A 16,289-nucleotide genomic window follows, 5' to 3' on the forward strand; every position below is an offset into this window, starting at 1 on the left:
GAACTATTCCTTCATAAATGTACTCATACATCATAGATGTATTTAAAACTCAACTTTCAATAACAACTCTCTTTTTTTAGATCAAAATAGGTAATCTATGAGATTTGATTAGATCCAATGGGAAAGTTTTTTCATGGGGGGGGGGGGGTTGTCTTGTAAGGGTACTTGTGATCTTACAAGGGTAAATACACAACTGTTGTTTCAATACGTTTTGCATATTTTATTTACTGTACTTCAAAGACTATATCTAAAAAGGGAAATATTTCATGTATTTAAGGTCTGAGATGTGGGAACGGTGAAGAGAGAGAAGGCAAACATTTAGCATTTTAGTGCAGCACTGTGTTTAATCAGCCAATATAGTCTTAAATAGCCTGAATAGCACTTAATCTTTTATTACATAGGTTTTTGACCAAATATATGAAATCTTGATTTTTGCGATCTTTTTGTGAAAATTACAGTTTTGGAAAAAATATTAAAAAAATATATATATATATTTTATATTTAATCTGTATCTATCTTTATTTTTATGCTCTACAGCATTTCTTTTTCAAATTATGTCAGTTTTTTTGCTTTGATTGCGCTTCTTATTTTGTTATTTTATGTGTGTGTTAATGGAGAATTGTATAATTCGCCACCTAACCCAAGATTTTTACTGAAAGTTTACTGAGAGGTGACAGATAAGGTAATATGCCTTTATGATTATAAGCATTTATTTTTGTAATTATTCCAAGGTAAAAAAAAGGTAACTGCAGAGCCAATCTCTATTATTTTCAATAATAATAATGTGTTAGATTAAGATGCTTTTTGCTGCTTGTTTTAGCAGTGTTTATCTTTTTTATAAATTAACCCAAGATAATCTAACTGCATTTGTGAATTAATATATAATGAGGTCACATTACGGATTAATATAATACGTTGATATTCAATATAATGTGTGTGTGTGTGTGTATGTGTGTGTGTTTTCATTACATTACATTGTGTCTTATTTTCAGCTATGTTTCTTTTTTTAATTTAAGATATTCTTATACACATAATTTGGTGTAGATTACTGAATTACTTACTGTGATGACTTAATTTTGCAGTTATTGCCTTATTTATTTAAGCCTTTTATTCTCATATATATATATATATATATATATATATATATATATATATATATATATATATATATATATATATATATATATATATATATATATATATATATATATATATATAATGTTTTAGATAAAAATGTTTAGTGTTATTTAAAAAAGTGTCTTCTGCTCATCAAGGCTCCATTTATTCGATTCAAAATAGACAAAAACAACTTCAATATTGTTAAAAAAAATTGTTACAATTTAAAATAAGTCCATTTGAATATCTTGTAAAATTTAATTTATTCCCGTGACTCCAGTCTTCAGTGTCACATGATATTCAGAAATAATCTATATCAATAATGTTGAAAATATCTTATTTCTTTCTCATCTTGTCCACAGCGTGTGGGAGCGTTCTGATTGGTCGATTCGGTACTGGCGTCATGAGCGGACCGGCGTGGGCGCGTCGCGTTTTCAGTAATGAATAGCGCATGCGCACTCGCTTCTCCGGCGGATATCATTATTGAGGCGGGCAAGGGATTGATGATGATGATGTTGATGTTGATGATGATGATGCTGCTAAGTGGATTCAACAACGTCCAGAATAAAGCCCTGACGCATCGGTAAGAATCGTGTTTATAAGCGCGCAGCTGTCGCGCGCCGTCAATCGGTTTATTCTGCTTTATCCCGATGATCGCAGCTTACATGAACATCACACACAGATGCGTTATGATGTGTTTCATCAACGCAGGTGCATAAAAATGTGTGTGTTAAAAATGCATTTTGATTTGAAAGACTATAATTCTGTACATATAATTGTTTATTTCGGGTAAATGGCCTTTGTAGTTTTAAAGAGGCCCTTGAGGTATCAGATTTCAATATATATTTGATTGCAGTATGCTTTTCAGACCAAGACATTGGATTTTTCCAACATATAAATAAATATTAAGGCACTGCTCATGGCTTTATAACCTTCTTTCTATTTAAAGTAACTGGTGTCAGGATTCAGTCTCCTGGTTGTTTGTCTCCAGTCTGATTAAATATTAAATAATTTTTTTGTGTGATTGACAGCCTTTGCTTTTGTTTTTATTTTTTAATTTGCATTTGATTGGTATTTCTATAAAGCATGGCTGGTGTAAATCTTACAACATGGGAAATGGGTAATTAAAATACCTTTGCAAGTGATTTCTGAATATAAGTTTGAACAGAATTGGTGTATAATTTACACACAGGTGTCAGTGTTTTTTGGCACAGAAAACTGATCCAGTTTCTCTGTCTCTCTCTAGGCATGAGCATTGAACCCTGATAGAAGAGGAGCAGGAGAATGAGACAGCGCTTTGTAGATAAAGTGAGTAAAAAAAAAAACCTTAAAAGATATGTTTTAAAATGATTTACACTCCTGGTCCAAAGTTTGGATTCTCTAGAATTTTTAAATGTTTTTGATAGAAGTCTCTTACACAGGAATACATTTAGGATTACATTTCAAAATATATTAAAATAGACAACTATTGTTTGATATTGTAATATTTCACAATATTACTGTTTTTAAGGTATTTTTATCAAATAAATGCAGCCTTGGTGAGCAAAATAGACTTTTTTCAAAAACATAAAAATTCTATTTTTTATTATTATAACACACACACACACACATATATATATATATATATATATATATATATATATATATATGCATATTAGACTAATTTTCCACTTTTTGTGCGTATTGTTTGTTTAAGTTTTAAAGCTAATTAAAAACGAATTAAAAATGTGCATTTAACTTAAAATGTATCTCTATAAACATTGTAAGATGCACTTATTATGCCATACACTGTAAGTCTTTGGAGAAATAAAGTATTCAGCATTCAGTAATGAATATAATATACCTGCGGAATTTTTGCAGTTCAAGGAACATTAAATGAGTGTAATATTTAAATATTATTTAAATAAACTAATAAAACACAGAGCAAAAAATACATATAAAAAGCTTCAAAGTGTCTTGTGTATATGTGAAATGATCCAGTGATTTCCTCCAGTGTTTGTGTATGAAGGGTGGGTAAGATGACGAGCTCATCTGTGTCTCCTCAGCAATGGCAGCAGGGGCATCGGATGGTGATTTACGGGGCGGTCTTCCTCATCATGACCCTCCTCATCCTCTACAGCTCCAACAGCTCAGCTGATCTTTACAGCCCCTTTAAAGTCAACGAGTTTCACCACGCCGTCAAACACACCAACCTCAAGAAATGGTCCGGGAAGGAGGGATACATTCCTGTTTACGGCAACAAGGTGCTGCCAAAACATTTACAAATTATATTTCTAACCCATCCGGTACAAAAAAAACGTATATAGGTGCTGTCAATAACTCACATACAAATGTGCGTGTACTGCATATATTAATTATGACAAAACAATTAAAATGTTTTTTTTTGGGCGGGTCACTAAAAACTGAATTTAAATAATTTTATTTATGTTGCATGGAATTTAGTGGTGGAAATTTTGATTCTTTCAAGAGATTCGTTGATTTTCAGTTCGTTCACCAAAATGATTCATTCAGATTTGTTCACTGATTCGTCCAGTAACTATTTCTCCATATTACACAAATACCAAAGAGTGTCTTGTGTGTTATGTCATAAGTCAACGGACGTATTTACTTGTGACAAAAACAGATCTGAGACAACCTGTGCATCACTTATATATTATATACAGCTAATTTAAATAGTTTTTTTAGGAACATTCTTCTTGAAAACCTCCATTTTAAAATACATCTTGGGTGGGTGAATGTAAAATGTATAAAAAAAATTATTATTTTATCAATATACATATGTTTACTTTGAAAATTAATGAAAAATCAATATTAAAAGTAAAATAAATAAATAAACAAAACAAAAGAAAAACATTTGTCCCAAAAAATTTATTAAGAAATAATTTTAAAGTAAATATATAATTGTTATTTTTTTAATAATTATATTTTGATAATTATAATTATCAATATGTAAGTATATTTTAACATCTGTATTAGAATTATAAATTTTTGACCATTTCTGTTTATTTTGTATTATCTGATATATTATTGGCTGAATGGAAAGAAAACCTTGAAGTCTTCATTAAATTATGGATTAATAGTATCAATTGATCAATTAATTAATCAATTGATTAATTAATCAAATAATTAATAATAATAATAAAAAAATAAAAATAACTTAATTTCTAATTATTTTTTTTTGCCGCATGGAAAAATGCAGTAGAAATTGAAATGTCGGCTCACAGAAGTTGCTTCACTGTTGTTTCAGAGCATGAAGCTGCACTGCCATCAGTGTGCGTTAGTGACCAGCTCCAGTCACGTGTTGGGGACTCACGCCGGAGACGAGATCGACCGCACAGAGTGCATCATCCGCATGAACGACGCCCCAACCTCCGGCTACGAATCAGACGTGGGGAACCGGACCAGCGTGCGCGTCGTGGCTCATTCCAGCGTCTTCCGGGTGGTACGCAAACCTGCCGAGTTCCTCAATCGCTCAGAGAGCCCTGCCATCATATTCTGGGGCCCGTCGACGAAGATCGGCCGCGAGGCGAAGGGAACGCTGTACCGTCTGATCCAGAGAGTCAGCATGACCTACAGTAACCTGTCCTTCTTCCTCATCTCTCCCAGCAAAATGCAGAGGTTCGACACGCTCTTTCAGAAAGAGACCGGCCGAGACAGGTACACACTTCCTTTCGTTTGACATGTTTATGCATGTTTGTTTTTTTTGTGTTATTTTGTTGTTTTGATTGTAAATAATAATATTAATTTAAATATTCAAATGAATCCCACATTTTTGTAATACTTCAAAGATGAATGTACACTGTTTACAGGTAAGCTACTTTTTAATTTAGGGCACCATGAAATCTCTTTTATTTTTCCCCAAAAACATTTTTTTGCCTTTTTTTTCTGGATTCTGTGTTTTTAGTTTAATACAAAGTTATCTTCAAAAATAGTGTGTAATGAAATGAACTTGCAAAACAATAAACAATAATTATTTATAAACAATAAAATCGATCTATTAAAATGTAATAATATAATTAGTTTGCAACAAAACACTGCATTTTTATTTTCATTGTATTCATCAAAAACAGAACTTGTATACTACAAGCGTATAGTTTTTGTTAATATTTAAATTTCATTTTATTTTTAAATTCACTGGTAAATGTGTAGAATTTTTAAATTTTTATTAGTTTGAAATGAAGTAATTTTTTTTTAAAACAATATGTTAATGTATTTTGTTTATTTTTATTTTTATTGTGTTTTGTTTTTAATTAGTTTTTTAAATTATATATTTATTTTATTTAATAATAAAACCTACTACAGCATGGTTATATATATATATATATATATATATATATATATATATATATATATATATATATAGGTTGTATAATATGTATTAAAATAATAATAATATTGTGGATTTATTTTTTCAATAAATATCAATATCAATCTAGTTCTAAAACAATAAAATACAACTTTATTCTATTTTTATATATACAATAGAAATAAAGACATCTATATATATATATATATATATATGGAGAAATTATGCAAGCTTAAATATATAATTAAATATAATTAATCAATATTTATTAATTTATAAATTATAATTAAAATATTTAAATATGCAATTATATTTTAACATTTACAACCATCCCTAAATTGTTCTATATTGTATTGCTGGAACAGAAATTGCTGTATCTTTCAGTGTTTGTTCTCGTTCCACAGAAAAAAGTCTCAGTCCTGGTTAAGCACAGGCTGGTTTACCATGGTCATAGCCATAGAGATGTGTGACAACATAAAGGTTTATGGGATGGTGCCGCCAAACCATTGTGGGTAAGATGAAATAATTTGACCTTCAAAAGGTGCAGTTTATCTCTAATGTTGATTGGGCAACAGTAAATCTCATCATGTCAATTATTTTCCATCATTTAAGTCTAAGAATGTATCAATAGAATATAGTCTCTGAAATACAGTTTCCTGTAGGAAGCGTCCTCAGCCCAAACGGATGCCCTATCACTATTACAAACCAAGAGGTCAGGATGAGTGTGTGATGTACCTCCAGAACGAGAGGGGGCGCCGTGGATCACACCACCGCTTCATCACTGAGAAACAGGTGTTTGCACGCTGGGCCAAGCAGTACAACATCAGCTACAGCCACCCGACCTGGTGAGAGACACGTAATGTACCTCTGTGACCTTCTGATCCAAGATGGCTACCATTTCAAATCACCTGCTGGTTTCTCTTTGATCTGGACCAGTGGTTGAGCCAAAATGGAGGTCGTGCAGGGATCCAGGAAGTGGACAATCTTAGTTTTTCTTAGGAACAGATGATGGAACGTTTATTGTCTTAAGCATGACAGTTACATACTACGGCCGTGAAGTTTTCCTAAGCCTTCTCTTACACAGTTTTTCACCCACAATCGGTCATTTCTCAGAGAATGCAGGCCTTTTGGATGGAGAATGAAAGAGGAATCCTTTATGTCAGTTGCCAAATGGGAGATTCATTCACATCTTGTGGTACAATCAACACATCTGAATGTTAGTCACGTGAAACTACCAGGGAATAGGAACGAGAATTTATCAACTTTACAAGATTAAGAGTATATTTTATTGTGTACATAAGAATGTCAGTTGTTATTCCCAAAAAAAAAAAATTTGTACAAGTTTATATGGTTTTAAAATGTCCTAAAAAACACAATATTACAAGAAAATACAAAAAATTCAAATACAAAAAAAAAAAATGTAAACATTAAATCACATCATTTTCAGATGAATAGCACATATTGTGAACTTTTTGGGAAGGTGTTGAGATGGAGAGCTATTTATGGCTTTATGAATGAAGTTATAGGAAACCTAATGTCAGTCAAAGTTCTAGAATATTCTATAATTCCATTTAATATGAATCATCCACTATAAGACATGTCCGGGTCATTTTTCACCACAAAATCAGAAGAAATAAAGAAAACCAGGCCTATATAAAGTATTTAAACACATTTAACAGCCAATTTTCATTACTGAAATTAAAATTAATTTAAATTGTACGATACATGTACATTATGTAAAGTATACATTATAGTAATACTTGATGCACTAAATGCAATATATGCTTATTGTGATTATTATTACTGTATTATCTAATTATACAGGAGTGTTGTTATGGTTAACTGTATCACAAATAGTTTTCGTTATTTGAAATGAAGCTGAAATAAAATAAAACATCTGATTAAAAATGTACATTTAAAAAAATGTAAGGTAATTTTTAAATGTTGCTTTGGCAAAATAACTGAAATAAGTTTAAGTTGAGTTGCTTTCAAAAGTGAACGTTTTAAAATTTTAATGGTACATTTTTAAAATGACTAAAGCTGAAATTAAAATAAATAGCAATATTAAAAATGCTTATAAAGTACACAACAAAATTAATAAAATTTGAATGAAAACTTAAAATATTACAAGAAAAATGTAAATGTAAATTAGAAATGTTAACGCAAATAAAATAAGGTTAAGTACTAAAATGACTAAAAGTGAAGAAAAAAATAAAGCCAAACAGAAATTAAGGTCATTTGGAAAACATATTACTGGACCTAAAATAGGCATCATGTTAAAAATTATTTCTTCATTTTCTTTTGATTATGGGGTGAAATATGACCAGGACATATCATATAACCCAAGGAGTACACAAAATGTACTATTATTCATAATCAACACCAAAAATCACTTACATACTGTGAAGCCTTTCAAGTTATTATGACCTTTTTACCAAGTAGTTGTACTGTTATTGAGCAGTTGTGCAACTTCAGCTGTTAGTGTATAACACACATTTCTACGTCACGCTATGACTCGCTTCTGTTCCCAAATGAGTATTTGATATGACTGTTGTAAATGCTCTGCTCTCATTGGACGACGCTGTTTATGGCACTGTGCTTTGATTGGAGAACTCAAGTTGTCATTGGTAATGGTAGTCTGTTTACCTTAAGTGCTGCTTTGAATGTCTTGCCTTCGATTTGTACAAAATCCATATAAAAACGTCTCACAGACAACAACTGCTCGGATTCATCGCCATTAGAGAAATAATTCACTCAAAAACGAAAATTTTCTGAACATTTAGATGTAGATTTCTCATCAGATTTGGAGAAATGTAGCATTGCATCACTTGCTCACCAATGGATCCTCTGCAGTGAATGGGTGCCGTCAGAAAGAGAGTCCAAAAAGCTGTTAAAAACTTCACAATAATCCACACCACTCCAGTTCATCAGTTAATATCTGGAGAAGCCAAAAGCTGCGTGTTTGTAAGAAACTAATCCATCATTAATATGTTTTTTTAAATTGAAACCATTGCTTCTCACTAAAGTATGATCCATCATGTGTTGAAAAAGTCCCATCCTGTGTTGTCCTCACATCAAAATCCACCAGCGTAATTGTTTAGAAGTGTTTTTTCGCTTGTAATCGGTGCTTGATCTTTGCAGATTTCTGACAAGATGACATTTCCTTGAAAAAAGCAATATTATATGCATAGAGGCTTATTTTAGCCAGAAGCAAAGGTTTGAAGTTAAAACGTCTTGATGGATTTATTTCATAAAAACATACAGCTTTTCTCTTTTTACAAGACATTAACTGCTGGACTGGATTGGTGAGGATTACTTGTGGCTTACTGTGATGTTTTTATCAGCTGTTTGGACCCTCATTCTGACGGCACCCATTCACTGCAGAGCATCCATTGGTGAGAAAGTGATGAAAAGCTACATTTCTCCAAAATTTTTGGGTGAACTGTTCCTTTAAGTTGAGCGTGCATCGCCAAATGATGCTCATATCGCCTCTAATCATCAAGTGTCAAAAATCAACAAGCATGAGAAGAACTCATAGTTTTGAATGACATATTTCACTGTAAACATTGCATGTGTTACATTTCTCATTGTCAAGTCCTGCTCGATAATAATCCCATAATGTCCAAACCTTCAGAGAATGTGTTTTTTCTTCATCCATTATTTAAAATCGACCATCTGCCGAGCACAAGAGCAGAGGGATTGTGGGTGACAACCATCTGGGGCTATTTAATGTAGATGCTTTTATTCTGGAAGGGTTGCGGACGGAAATCAGTATTATTATGATGTTTATTATTACTCATGACTGCAGTGATTTGACAGTATGAGCTGACTGTTTTGCTCGTTTCTCATTATGAATGTTCTTTACATGCCTGTCTGAAAAATAAACAAATGTATACATTTGAAAACAGACTTGAGTTTCATGGTTTGTTTGTTTATAGTTAGAAACAGAATATGCATTGACAGTTCAGTGATACAAACTAATATTTCAATACAAAATGATTCACAATAATGTACATGGGTAAGGTCGTGACAGCTGTACTTCTTGTGGTCATCCTTTGGATTGGTCTGGAAATACAGCTGCGATTTTCTGCCTGAGTCCTGATAAACTGATTAATATGGCCTCCTGTGTGAAAGAGAAAAACATTTCCTTCATTTCAACTGAACAGAACGATAACTATAGTGATCAACATATGATAACAAGATGGATTCTGACTGTTAATGTTTTTATCATACATCAGCTAGAAACAAATGTGTCGTTATAGTAAAAAGCACAATATATGCACATAAGTGACGTATACTGTACATCATAGTAATATTTGTAGCAGTGACTGTTAGTGCTGAATATATATTAATGATTTTAATTAATGCATTATCATGCTGGAGGGTTGTTACTGTTAACAAATAGTATTTCATTAACAAAAATCATTAATTGAAATTGTTGAAATAAAAAATACTAGGGGAAAAAAACTAATGAAAATTAGAAATGTTGCCTTAAAACAAAGTGAAATACAAAAAAGTTCAAGTTGAAGTAATAAAAGGATGTAAAAAGCTGATATAAGAAGCCAAATATAAATACAAAACTGACAAAAGCACATTACTAAAATGTCTTTATTCTCATACAATTAGAGTGATTTTTTGTTGTTGTTTTTTTTACTTTATAGTAATTATTTCTTTGGTGTGAACAGGCCTTTTAACAAGGAAAAAAAAACATGAATTTGCCCAAAAATGATTCAATGGTAAAAACATTGTAATTTTTGTTGAAAAGAAAACGTTTTCCCCTTGAGTATATAAATGTATGTTCTGTCTGACCTCGGTGCGGATGGTGCGACTGCCCTGCCCAGGACAGGTGTTGAGGTAAAGGTCAAAGAGCACGCTGGGATCAGTGACGTTCAGGTTCTCATCGGTATCAACACTCGCTTCTAAACCCTGAAGACCTCCGAACACCACCAGCATGTGCCTGATAGAAAACAACCTTGAGCTTTATTTCTCACTGCATATTTAAAGGAATAGTTCACCTCAAAATAAAAACATGCTCACCCTCAGTCCATCCAAGATGTAGATGAGTTTGTTTCTTCATCAGTTTTGGAGAAATGTAGTATTGCATCACTTGCTCGCCAATGGATGCTCTGCAGTGAATGGGTGCCGTCAGAATGAGAGTCCAAACAGCTGATAAAAACATCACAATAATCCACACCAGTCCAATCCATCAGTTAAAGTTGTGTGTTTGTCAGAAACAAATCCATCAAGACATTAAACGGCTAAAATCCAAGTCTATAATCCACAACAATGCTTCCTCCATTGAAAAAGTCATCTGGTCTGAATCAGGAGAGATGTGTGCTGTTTAAACAGTCCAAAAAAGCTCTAAACAAATCTGTGGCTAGACTTTGATGTGAGAGAGAACATTAGATGGATTTTTTCCACTGGAGGAAGCGTTTTTATGTATTATGGACTCATATTTTGTCCAGAAGCAAAAAGTCTTGATGGATTTGTTTCTTACAGACATGCAGCTTTTATCTTCTCAAAACATTATCTGATGGACTGGCGTGCTGTGGATTATTGTGATGTTTTTATCAGCTGTTTGGACTCTCATTCTCACGGCACCCATTCACTGCAGAGCATCCATTGGTGAGATACTGATGCAATGCTACATTTCTCCAAATCTGATGAAGAAACAAACTCCTCTACATTTTGGATGTCCTGATTCCTGAGTGTGAGCACATTTTCAGCACATTTTTGTGTGATTTATCGCTTTAACTAAATACATTCATCTGCACTAAAGACAGACATGGACAAAACCTTGTGCAAAACTCACTTGAATGGAGGAAGCGTGGCGTGATCTGCGTTTTTTCCTCTCTCTGATGTACCGATGGTCAGATCATATCCATCTGTATATGGACACTCTGTGAACACAGCACCTACACACACACACACACACACATCACACAGAGAGAGACAATGTTTAGTTGTACTAGTTGATGGAGAGTAAAGGATGAAACGAGGGGAACTCACTGAGACAGGAAGCCAGACGGACGCTGTAGCCCCAGTAAAGCCCGCCCTCTGTCCTCGGGACGTGAGGAGCCACAACAACCCCTTTATACACCCTTCCCTCTGAAACACACACAGGGTTCAGATGAACATCATGGAAATGTCTGGACAACAGGTCTGAAAACCCTGTTAGCTTTGTAGTGTAATACATTTCTGAAGACAAGTGTTGCTACTGTTAACTAAAGCAAAAGATTTAAATAATAATGTATGCAGTGTCTGTGTGTACCTTTGTTTTGGCTGTTGTTTAGCCGTACAGTCACTCTCAGTCCAGCTTTTAGCTGTTTATCAATCTGAACTTCCTGTTGACAATAGACAGACTGAGGTCATGTCCTGTTCAGTGAAAGATCTATTAGTGATCTTGCGTCTTCAAACACACACCTTCCTCATCCCGCAGTTGACGAAAGACCCTTTCCCCGGTTTGCACGGGTGATCGAGCACCACCCCCTCTCGAAACTCCACCTCCTCATCGATGCGCATGTGATGTGGGCTGTCCAGAGGATTCAACAGACCTTAAAGGGATATTTCACCCAAAAATGAAAATTAGCCGAAAATGTCCTCCCCCGCAGGTTATCCAAGATGTAGATGGGTTTGTTTCTTCATCAGATTTGGAGAGATGTAGCATTCCATCACTTGCTCACCAATAAGTCCTCTGCAGTGAATGGGTGCCGTCAGAATGAGAGTCTAAACAGTGGATAAAAACATCACAATAAGTCATCCACACCACTCCAGTCCATCAGTGCACAACTGGAGAAGAGAAAAGCTGTGTTTTTGTTAGAAATAAAAATCCATCAAGACATTTTTGTTTACTTCAAACTGTTGCTTCTGGCCAAAATACAGTCCATAATCCAGAATGATGCTTCTTTTAGTACAGAAGTCATCTTATCCTATGACTCGTATTTTGGCCAGAATTTACATTTTAAAGTTAAAATTGCCTTGAAATTATGGATTTGTTTCTTAAAAACACACAGCTGTTTGCTTCACAAGACATTAACTGACAGACTGGAGTGGTGTGGATTATTGTGATGTTTTTATCAGCTGTTTGGACTCTCATTCTGACGGCACCCATTCATTGCAGAGGATCCATAAGTGATGCAATCTTACATTTCTCCAAATCTGCTGAAGAAACAAACTCATCCACATCTGGGATCACCTGAGGACATTTTCTAGAAATTTATCTTTTTGTGTGAACTATACATTTAAACACAGATTTAAATGGATTATGCAAACTCTAAAATAAAATCAATATTAGATTCTCACACTCACCAGCAAACTGCAGGTCTCGATGCTTCGGGAAGAAAGATTTCCGCAGATACCTGCACACATCACAGATGCAATGTTAAATCTGTTGTCTAGATCAGTGGTTCCCAAAGTAGGGGTCGCGACCCCACGGTGGGTCGCGGGACCCCGGCGCAGGGGTCGCGAGATGATTTCGATATAGGCTTTATATATTTTTGTTTCAATTAATTTAACTCTTTCGCATCGCACGTACGATCACACCGGTGTGATCAGTCTAGGCTAGTCCCTGGAGTGTACGACCACACCGGTCAGTGCATGACGTGAAATTCAAATGTGCTCTCGCGAGTTGGCTGGCACTGAGCCAGAGACAAGTGCGCTCAGAGCTGTCATCACAACTTTTCAGTGTTTTCAACCACATAATGTTTATTTTAGGTTTCAGACATATAAGTACTAGAAAAAACAATACATTTAGAGTTTGTAAAATACACACTGATGTCAAAGGAAGAGGCAATAATAATCTTTTTCATTATAGACACATTTTATTCATATCAGATACACATTGTGTAAGTAACTTTAAAGTTTACTCCATTATTCTCCCAGTTCACCAGCCATTTACTTTTATGTATTTCGGGAGAAGTGGATGAATTCACGTGTTGTAAATCCAACAGATCTGATTCTCTGAACTGCGTCTGCGGCACAAACTAAGATGGCGGCGCCCATCGCGCATACAGCTCAACTAACGCGATCGTTATAAAGGTGTTTAAACAACAAAACACTTCCACTTGCATATATTTGACAATCGGAATATCAGCTATTTCATGCCATATCTAACAAATTTGTTAATATTTTGAATAAAAAAGGAAAAATGACAAAAGCAGATCATTCATTCAGCTCTGTTGTTGCTGCGGTATGTCACGTGACAAGCAATGACGCGTCACCATGGAAAGCATAAAGTGACACATCTAGCGGATTTGTGTGTGTGTGTGTGTGTGTGTGCGTGTGTGTGTGTGTGTGTGTGCGCGTGTGTGCGTGCGCGCGCGCGCGCACGGGTGTGAGCACGCGTGTGAGCAGCTCAGACTTACTCGACTGGTTCCTGATGGCAGAATAATGAACGAGTTCAACCCAACATAGCTGCACAGTTACTTTCCGAGAGAGAACAGGTGGATACCGAGCAGCTCATGCAGAATTGTAACACTGATTTTGCACGCAGAACAATAAAATATAATTTCGTGTGCTTTGAGACTGGGCATAAAATCGATTTGCTGTACATTTCACGCGACGAGAGGTTTTTTTTTTTTGGGGGGGGGGGGGGTGTCGCGGGGCAGCAGCGCATTTATCATGGGGTCGCGGGCTAAAAAGTTTGGGAACCCCTGGTCTAGATGCACACTGATACGACTGAAATGTGATTGGAACAGCACTCACTGTGGACACTCGAGGTATTGCAGGATCCGTGCGAGCTGGACGCAGCCCTGGCCTTTCTTACCAATGCCTCTGAACTCTCCCTCAACGCTCCTGACATAAAAAAAAGATAATGTTTCTTGACAATTTCAATAGCCAGCAGAGGATAATATGTGACAAAAACCATAAAGTATCAACTTACTTGACGTCCTCCCTCAGCTCATCGAATATGACCACCTCATCCACACTAAAAACACCACAGGCCCGGGCGATCTGACCCGCCAGGTACGTACGCAGCTCTGGGGACTGAGCATTCTCCATCACTGAACCGGGCAGAGCCACGCTCAACGTATACGAGCGACCTGACAAAATATAGAGGCTATTTTAGTATCTTTGATATTTTATTTTAGGTGTGCTATAGTTGTTATTTTAAAAAAATATGCATATTATGTGTTTGTAGTAACCTAGTTGATGTTTTTTTAGTGCATCAATATTATTTAATATTATGTTTGGTATATTTTCAGTAAATGAAAATGAGAAATGTTGGCTTGGCGGATAACTGAGATAAAATATATTTTTTCATATTTTATTACAGTTTTTTGGTTTTAGTTTTGGTAACAAATGTATATCCTGTATAGCACAGTATGTAGTATTTGTTTGTGGGTCTGTGGACAAAATAAATTCTAAACTAATAAAAATATGATTAAAAAGCATTACAATGATTATATCATTTTGAAAATGAAATCAATAAATACATACGTAACCACACAACACTATAGTGAGTAGAAAAACCTAAGAATGTAACATTTAAATAAAATTATTTTGAAATAAACTATTTTGCCTTTTAAATTTAGGATGGGGGTCCCTCACACAAGGATGATCATATTTGGGCGTTTATGGTTTCTAAAAGATTAAAAACCAGTAGTAGGACGTACACAGTCTAGTACACTTACTGCATGGAAGTATGTGAATACACCAAAGCTCTGATCTCTGCAGGACCACTCACCTTTACTTTCCCTCGGTTCCTGCTGAACCTGCTGCTCGTTCTCCTCCTCTTTCTTCTGCTTCTGTTTCTCCAGCTGTTGGATGAGTTTGCTCTCTTTGCGTTGTCTCTTCTCTTCTTTCTCTGGGGATGAAAATGCAGAAAGCAGCAATGAATTCAACATTACAATATTATATTGATATGTATTTCCGAAGCCTCTAAATGATCATATCAAAACTTTGCTGAAAAACCAGTCACACACCTTCAGGTGCTTCATGTGTGTTTCTGCTGTGAAATCTTTTATTTGATTTTTATGAAAAGGTAAACATGAGAATAACTCTGATATTCTAAGTCGTGTTTCAAGATGAACACTTACTCGACTGAGGTTGATAATCCATCTTTTTTTGTTTTAATCATGTTGAAATGCAAGTATTAAATATAATAATTAGTCTTTTGAGGAACATTTATCTCTTAGTCATCACTTTGCAGTGCATTATTTGTTTTGATCATAAAATATGCATTTAAATAACAAGACATACTAGTAAGACATATTACTGGGAAATAAAGAATGACCGCGGTTATACTTTGGTTAAGGAATACTTTAATTATTTGATTTACATCACATGCCATCAGAATTCAATCTCAACATTTTTAACTCTTTACAACATTTTAACTTATTTACAATTTTAACTTTCACTTACTTTGTTCTTTCCATATCTTCCAGTTTTTTCTCTCTTCGCCCTGCAAACAGAATTATTATAAACACGTGATATTAAACCAGCATAAACAGAGCTTTTACCGGTTTGAATGTGGCACAAAACCGCCTGACAACGTAGATTATTTTATCATTACAAATGTACAACGAACACGGTAATATGAAAAACACAAAATAAGTTCAAACCTTTTTATTTGAGAGATTATTTGTTTTATTTTTCTTCACTGGAGGTTCATCAGCCATGCTGTTCTGCGTGTGTCACGCTTCCGGTGATCCTCGACCTCGAGAGAACAAACACTCAAAATATTTGGTTCCCAACGTTTTTCAAATGCTGAATTAATTGTTATTTAGACCAACATGCATTAATACCTAACATTAACAAATGTATATTCCATATTTATTTATTTCCAGAATATATATCAATAATTAATACTGAAAACAGGCGAGGTTTTGCGGTGGATGAGAGTGTAGTGACGGACGGATTTCACAGG

General features: G+C 34.5%; 2 protein-coding genes across 3 annotated transcripts; one reads left to right on the forward strand and one right to left on the reverse strand.

The window, feature by feature from the left end:
- The first annotated feature begins 1,552 nt into the window (after positions 1-1,552).
- Positions 1,553-9,331, forward strand: LOC127986075 (alpha-N-acetylgalactosaminide alpha-2,6-sialyltransferase 6). The gene is made up of 6 exons (XM_052588275.1): positions 1,553-1,699; positions 2,363-2,424; positions 3,162-3,359; positions 4,364-4,773; positions 5,827-5,934; positions 6,085-9,331. Exons 2-6 carry the CDS (start codon positions 2,401-2,403, stop codon positions 6,269-6,271), a joined length of 927 nt encoding a protein of 308 aa, XP_052444235.1. The 5' UTR covers positions 1,553-1,699; positions 2,363-2,400; the 3' UTR covers positions 6,272-9,331.
- A 1-nt stretch (position 9,332) lies between these two features.
- Positions 9,333-16,286, reverse strand: spout1 (SPOUT domain containing methyltransferase 1). 2 transcript variants are annotated; one of them, XM_052588273.1, is made up of 13 exons: positions 16,173-16,286; positions 15,985-16,079; positions 15,785-15,824; positions 15,108-15,227; positions 14,304-14,463; positions 14,126-14,215; positions 12,731-12,780; positions 11,846-11,976; positions 11,694-11,766; positions 11,432-11,530; positions 11,235-11,337; positions 10,232-10,379; positions 9,333-9,545 (listed from the first exon to the last, which is right to left on the reverse strand). In XM_052588273.1, the coding sequence occupies exons 2-13, from the start codon at positions 16,039-16,041 to the stop codon at positions 9,471-9,473; spliced, it is 1,146 nt and encodes a 381-aa protein (XP_052444233.1). In that variant the 5' UTR covers positions 16,042-16,079; positions 16,173-16,286; the 3' UTR covers positions 9,333-9,470. The 2 variants fall into 2 exon arrangements, with proteins under 2 accessions (XP_052444233.1, XP_052444234.1); XM_052588274.1 differs by lacking the exon at positions 16,173-16,286 and having other exon boundaries at positions 15,985-16,098.
- Positions 16,287-16,289: the final 3 nt, after the last annotated feature.

This window comes from Carassius gibelio, chromosome B21, assembly GCF_023724105.1.
Source record: "Carassius gibelio isolate Cgi1373 ecotype wild population from Czech Republic chromosome B21, carGib1.2-hapl.c, whole genome shotgun sequence".
Classification (NCBI taxonomy): Eukaryota; Metazoa; Chordata; class Actinopteri; order Cypriniformes; family Cyprinidae; genus Carassius; species Carassius gibelio.